This window comes from Aplysia californica, unplaced genomic scaffold (genome assembly GCF_000002075.1).
Source record: "Aplysia californica isolate F4 #8 unplaced genomic scaffold, AplCal3.0 scaffold00361, whole genome shotgun sequence".
Taxonomy (NCBI): domain Eukaryota; kingdom Metazoa; phylum Mollusca; class Gastropoda; order Aplysiida; family Aplysiidae; genus Aplysia; species Aplysia californica.
This window is the reverse complement of record NW_004797631.1, coordinates 442,922-450,162: the sequence shown is the minus strand read 5'-3', so window position 1 is coordinate 450,162 and position 7,241 is coordinate 442,922. Positions and strand designations below refer to the sequence as shown.

Sequence of the window (7,241 nt, the reverse complement as noted above, 5' to 3'; positions counted from 1 at the left end):
AGAGAGAGAGAGAGAGAGAGAGAGAGAGAGACAAACTGAACGACACAGAGAAACTGAGAGACACCCGGAGAGACAGAGAGAGAGGGGGCACCAGTACCAGAAGCTGGGGAATTACCCTTCGCTCTCTGTCACTTGCGTTCTGTTTGCGCTCTGACATCCTCCTCCTCCTCCTCCTCCGCCTCCCCCTCTTCGTCTCGATCTACAAAAGTCGAGATTTTGGATCACCGGGAGAGAGTGAGAGATCGAGAGAAGTAGATAGAAGGGAGACTCATTCGCTCACCCATTCGCCTGCTCCTCACAAAAGACGAGCGACAGGGAAAATCTGGACCACAGACCTCAGACCAGCTACTGCGTCCAGCGAGTGGAAAACTGTTGAGGAAACGAAATATATCGGGCATCTGGAGTGAGTCCAAGCCTGTCAACGTTTTCAAGAATCAACAACCTCTTCGCTTGCTTCTGTTGTGTAATCTTGGATAGTTTGTTTACATAAGAACTGCTGAGGCCACTAACAAGTGTTGGTTTTTGTTGTTTTTTCTTTTTTTCCTTATCGCCAACACCCAGTACGTTTCCGGAGCCAGCTACCAGGCTATTTTTAAAAAAATAAAAAATTAAGCATCCGTGTCTGAAGTAATGAGATATAACACTTGTGTTGTTCATTGAGAATGAACTGAGACAACGAGCTGACGTGTAGGACTTAATCACAGGTCAGAACGCGCCGAGGCGTTGGGCTGCCAGAGATTACCGAACTTTGACCTCCTCCTCCTTGCTCTTCATTGACAAGTCGGTGGGGGAGTGAGTGCCTCCCTCCAGCCGCCTCTCTGTGTGTGCCTCGAGTAGGAGCTAGTTCGCAAAGGTGACACAGTGGAGTAGGACTAGTTTACTGCTTATCCTCAGTGCCGGAACAGCATTGGTGGTTTGTTTTGTTGGGTTTTTTTGTGTGGATTAAGACACATTTTTGTGTGTATTTACGAGTGTAGGAGTGTTTTATCTGGAGTGCCGGCCGGCTGAGAAGTCAGAGTGTGGGAGATGTTGAGTGGGTGGGGACGCATCTGGCGTTGGTGCTGTGTGTTCTGACGAGCAGAGACTGCTGGAGGTTAGCTCCGGGTGAGGGTCAAGTGACCGGGGATAGTTCCCCGTAGCTGTACATCACTGCTCTCAGTAAACTCAGTCGTGGCTGGTCCTACTTCTCCTGGTGGAGCAGCTGACGTCATCACAGGAGTCTGCACTGTCCACGTGACCTTCTAACGGGATAGCTGACGTCACAGAAGTCTGCAAGGACCAGGTGACTGACCAGTCGGATTGACCAGTCGTGTTCATGAGAGACGTAGGTCAGCCTCAGCTCTCTGGCCTGGTCGCGACGCACGAAGGGCTGCAGAGAGCCGTGCACACCACCTTCCCGCCGCCCCTACCACCGCTCACACCGCCCATACCACTCACACTCTGCATCTCTGGAGAACCCGCGAGCTGTGAGAAAGTTAGGGATAGCAACAGCAGCAGTAAGATCTGCACGCCGACTTCTCAGAAATGGTCTGTGGAAAGTGTCAATGTTTTAAGAAATATCCGTGTATCCGAGTCGTCTCGCGCTCACTACTTCGACGTTAGCTGTGTAGACAGTTCTTTGATTTTGACGTGCGCAGAGTCCAGCAGTTCGGACTCGTCACTTCTTAGCTTTGAAAGCGAGAGGATCGACTCAAAGGACACAGTAGTAGCTGTTGACTTAGATAAGACCAAGCCGTGCACGAGTGAGCACTCAGGGAGTAACGACAGACGTAGCGCCACTGTGCCCGGTGCCCATACGGCTTGCATGACCCACTCGCACCGTGCGCACACGCACTCGGCCTCCTCCTCAGACTACCAGCAAGCTCAGCTCCCTGAGAAAGCGGCGGCAACACCACTCGCGGCGGGGCGGCAGGCGGTGCTGTATATGTCTGCCGCCGGCGGCCGCCTGCACGCGTCCACGCCCGACCAGGACCACGCGCCGGGTCTGCTCAAGGTGTCCGAGGAAGATGTGTCAGTGGCCTCGCAAAGCAGGTTCGTGGCTCCACCCGTGGGTCGCGCGGACAGTAGAGGGGAAGAACAACTGCCGCACCGACATCTCGCCGCTACCTCCTCGGCCATGGAGCCCCACCCCGTGTTCAAACACCCGGCCTCCGTGCAGCACAGCGCGCTCTTGTCCCACCCACACCCTTACAGCCAGTTCCCTCCAATGTCGCAGCACGGTGCTCGATCAGAGCAGACGAGCCAGGAGTTCCACGGAATGGCCCAGCCTGCCATGATCGTCCGACCCAGACACTTCTCAGGAGGAGAACTACCCACAGAAGCGCACCGCCTGCACCAGCAGCAGATGATGCAGCAGTATCACCACCAACTTCTTCAGCAGCAACAACAACAACAAAAACACCAAATTCCGTATCCGCCCACCAGCGGGTTCCCCAGAGACAGCGAGTCCGGGCTAATGGCCAAGTACCCGAGCTCCCCCTCCCTGGTGACCAGCACCACGTGGTCAGCCCAGGACACGCCCACCATCAGCCACGCCCACAGCCCGGAGCGACCTATGACCTACCGGACGTCCAGCAGCATCACGCCGGACTTCCCGAGCCCTGACCCCTCCCCAACCACCACCCCGGGCTCTTCCACCAGGGCCTCACCTCGCCCTGGGGACCGCACGGGCCGTACACACACCTCTCTCGGCTCTCTGGGCTCTCTCTCGGCCGCCATGTCCACTAGCGGTCACTCGGGCCTGCACACGGCCCTGCCGGAGATCCAAATGTCGGAGCTGCTATCCGAGGCGGAGCAGACAGCGCCTTGGATCTCCCACACACCCGACAACCTCTCCCCGACGGTCCAGATCGTGCAGAAACTGTCCCAGGCGACCGTGAGCGACCACCGCGCGCCGGAGAGCCCGATGACCACGACGGTGAGTCCCGGAGACACGTCCCCGCGCACGTCCCGTTCCATGCAGGTGTTGCAGGTGCCCACCCCCGAGCGCTCACCCTCCCTCTCCCCGTCAGTCAGCGCCAAGCACAGACAACTCTTCGTCTTCCCAGACGTCAACAACAGTGGCTCCGGTCAGACCAGTCCGTCTGTCTCCGCTGGCGGCAAGTCCGGTGGCGGGGGGCCCACTCTGGAGAGTGCTGGACTCTGTGTTTCGGTGCCCGGGTTCAAGTCCGAGCCGACGGGAGTGGTGCCCGTGGTGGCCTCTGGGATCCCGCCCAGCATCAAGTCCGACCCTCACCGCTGGCGACACGTGTCCTCCGGGAGTAGCGGTGACTCATCCACCGCCGGCGACATGGCACCGCTCCGCCCAGCGGCGCCGTCGGCGGGTCCCGGGACGTCCCAGCTAGCGCGGCAACGCTTCCTAAGCGGAGACACGGACGTGGACGACGCGCTACTCGACTCGGAGACCGGCTCCAGCGCCGTGGAGGACAGCAGTAGCAGTCGCGAGCAGAGTCCCTTCCCCGTCGTGGACGCCGGCGGGGTACAGTCGCCCAGCAGTCGCCGCGCCTCACCCTCCGCCGCGCACCGCTCGTCGCCGTCACCCTCACCGCTGGGCGCGCGAGCGTCGCCGTCTCCGTCAGGCAGGAAGAGTCTGCTGCGGCAACAAGGCATGTCCGTGGACGACGACGGCGACGCGTTTCTCTACGGCGGAGATTTCGACCGCGGTGGCGACGAGGACAAGCTCCAGCCGCCAAAATTCAAGCGGCGTCTTCACGAGCGGTATGTGTCCAGTCTGAAAGAGGAGCCGGGCCGCGGGGAGGACGCGGATGCCGGGGGCGGTGGTGGCGGGGCGCTGAGTCTCCATTCGTCCTCCTCCGAGTCGGACGTGAAGCCTGTGCTCAAGCTGGAGAAAGTGGAGGACGAGGAGGGCGGTGAGGAGAGCTCGCTACCCAAGTCCCCGCGCCGCTCCCTCGCCGACGAAAGTTACCGCGGCGACTGGCACGAGCTGAGCGCTGACGAGGGCGACGTCTTCATGGAGCCGGTCAGAACCGCCGCTTCGCGTAGCGGCAAAACTTCGCGCCAGCAACAACAGCCATTGGACCTGTCTCGGGGCACGCCGGGCCCACCCTTACCCCCCGGTCTATACCGCACGGGTTCGTTACCCGAGTCGGACACGCCCACAGGGTCACCGGGGCCCAAGTCTCACTACTCGCCGCTGTTCCGCTCCTCGCACCGGCTCAACTACTCCCCGCACGCCCTCCTCTCCCCTCAGTCTCAGTCCCCGCTCTGCTCTGTCCCCGAGGGCGGCCGGATCTTCAACTTCAACATGCCCAGCCCGTACGAGGGCGCCCACTCGGACTCGGACATCGTCTCGCCCTCTCCCATGTCCCCGCGGTTCTTCACATTCCCCTCCATCGCGCCCTCGCACTCCGCTTCACCGCTGCTCACCACGCCCATGTCGGAGGTGACGCGCCTGGCGGTGTCGCCCCGCGCCCTCTACCCCACCTCCCCCATCCAGTTCTCGCTACGCTCTAAGGCCGTGGCTCACGTCAAGTGGGAGAACTTCTCCAAGCGATCTTTCTCCGACTCGGACGTGGCCTACCAGTGCCCGGTGTGCGGCCAGGTGTTCCCCTCTAACGACAATCTGGCCAAGCACATGGCTAAACACCTGCCCACGGAAACGGTCCGCTCGGCCGACAACAACAAGATCCATTACTGCAAAGTCTGCGACCGATCCTTCTCCCGTTCCGACATGCTTACGCGGCACATGCGGCTGCACACGGGACTCAAACCCTACGAGTGCATGGACTGCGGCCAGGTGTTCAGCCGCTCCGACCACCTCAACACGCACAAGCGGACACACACGGGCGAGAAACCTTACCGCTGCCCACAGTGCCCCTACGCCGCCTGCCGCCGCGACATGATCACGCGACACATGCGGACGCACGCCAAGCGCACGCCCAAGCGAGGCCGCTACCTCTCCGTGCCTGACGACGCGGCGTCAAGCGGCGACCTGCGGAAATGTTCCGTGTCCAGCACGGAGACCTCCGAGTCTCAGGACCCGTCAGGCGGCAGAACCTGCTCCTCGCTCTCCAGCATCGACAGCCTTGACCTGGAGCTAGGTCAAGGTCACTACCTGCTCCGGGCGAACCCGGCGAGCGTGGAATCGTCGCTGCAGTCTCTGACCTCCGCTGAAGAAAGTGGAGGAGGCGTGAGACCAAAGCTGTCGACCAGCAGTCGCGACTCCGCGGAGACGGAGGATTTCCCCGCCACGTTGCTCGGTGTCCCGCCGCCCCCCGCCGCCTCCTCCTGGCTGTCCGTGGAGAGCAGCGGCGGGGACACGGCAGGAGGTCTGGAGAAGCGGCCACCGCGAGAGCCCAGCCCCCACCCTCGCGGACATTTCCTGAGCGGCGGCGTCGCCGCGCGGCAACATCCCGCTCCTCACCAGCACCACTTTCATCACCAAAAACACGAAGTCGCCTCCTCCCCCTCTTCCTCCTCCCCCTCCTCCGCGATTCCTCCCCCGCTGTCTCGCCCCGTGCCCACTTTCATGGGCAGCAGCAGCAGCAGCAGCGGCAGTGTGAGCAGCGGCAGCGTCAGCACGCACTCACCGCGACAGTCCAGCTCCAGCACCAGCTCCCAGCACAAGGACTCCCTGGACTCTTGATGAAGGGCGGGCGTTCAGTCCTGTGGACATCTCACTGACCGGCGACTGAACCCAGCCCAACCTTCTCACCCTTGGCCCATTCCCCTCACCCCTGCCCCACCCCTCTCACCCCTCTCTCCCTGCCCCACCCCTCTCACCCCTCTCTCCCTGCCCCACCTAGCCACATCCACTCACCTACCCGCTCCTGCCCGCCCCACTCACCCACCTATTCCACCTCCACCCGTGCCCTTTTTCCGGTTGGCTAGCCGCAGCCTTTTCACAATTCCTGTATGACTTCTGCACCACATCGGTGTTGGAGAGCCATGTTCCCCCCCCCCCCTTTCCAAACCCCGCCCCCCCAATTGCCCTCAAGAAGTGCTTCGGTTTATGCTCATTACACAGAACTAAAACATAGACAGATGGTGCAATGACAGCTCTGGGGATAGCTACTGCGGCAAAAACTGGACACAGAACGAATAGGCCTACAGAAACAGACAGTGCAGGGATAGCAACTGTGGCTGACAGGACACAGAACAAGTACAGAAACAGACGGTGCAGGGATAGCAACCGTGGCTAACTGGACAAAGAACTAGTACAGAGACAGGCAGTGCAGGAGTAGCAACTGCGGCAAAAACCTGGATTATACTGCAGACGCAGAGACTGTCTGACTTTCTCACTCTCTGTTCAGATTCAGAGCCGTGTGGAGATGGATGAAGGATACTACTACATTCTGTTCAACCCCCCCCCCCTCCCCCTTCCCGGTTCCCTCTCCCCGCCCGTCCTCCTACCCCGCCCCCTCCACCAACACCCCTGCCCCTCCCGCCCGCACCCCCCCCCACCCTGAAAAATACAGTCAACAACTCTTATTGCTAAGAATCACTGACTGAGCGCGCACATAGTGACAACATATTATAATTCTTGTTCTTATTCTCTTATTGTTGGATCTGTCCGTCAGTCCGCTTTCGTGAAGTCAACGTGATAAACTTGTGGGCTATTGTGACTCGGCTGTTTGTCCTCTACTACATTATATTATGATATATTGTTGTTGTTGTTTTTGTTGTTGTTGTTGTTGTTGTTGTTTTAACTGACCATAAGGCCGTGTGTGTGTGTGTGTGTGTGTGTGCGCGCGCGCGTGTGTGTGTGCATGTGCGTGCGTATGTGTGTATGCTATCTTGTTTTTCTTACAACACACCATTCTGTTGTCACTTGGTATGTTACTGTTACATCATGTGTGTAGATTATATTCCTCTTTTCTTACACACCATGAGGCGATGCTGTGGTATGAACCTGTATGTTATCTTGTTTTTCTTACACACTGTTATATGGTCACGTGGTATGTGGTATCTACATGTGTGTAGTATGCTTTCTTGTTTTCTTACACACCATTATGTGGTATATGTACACATGCATGTATGTTACCTGCCTTTGTTACGCACCCTCGCGTGGTGGTGTGTTATGTTACCTTGTTAAGTCACACACCAGCCTAATGCGGTCACGTAATGCACGAGTATGTTACTTTGTTTTGTTACACATGACGGGGTCACACACTAGCGTTTGTAGGTGGTTGGCGGGTGCTCTTGTGTGGCTTGCTTCTTCTTTCCTGTCAAACATCTACCGTCTTTGTCTCTCCTCTTTCATGTTTGTGTTTGTTACTCTC

General features: G+C 58.8%; 1 protein-coding gene across 1 annotated transcript; it reads left to right on the top strand.

The window, feature by feature from the left end:
• Positions 1 to 8: 8 nt before the first annotated feature.
• On the top strand, positions 9 to 5,934 carry LOC101846666. Its single transcript, XM_005103170.2, has one exon. The coding sequence runs from the start codon at positions 1,316 to 1,318 to the stop codon at positions 5,603 to 5,605; it is 4,290 nt and encodes a 1,429-aa protein (XP_005103227.1). The 5' UTR covers positions 9 to 1,315; the 3' UTR covers positions 5,606 to 5,934.
• The last annotated feature ends 1,307 nt before the right edge of the window (positions 5,935 to 7,241 follow it).

Bases quoted from the DNA above. Each gene is read 5' to 3' on its own strand.
- LOC101846666 (XM_005103170.2), top strand. From the start codon at position 1,316: ATGAGAGACGTAGGTCAGCCTCAGCTCTCTGGCCTGGTCGCGACGCAC.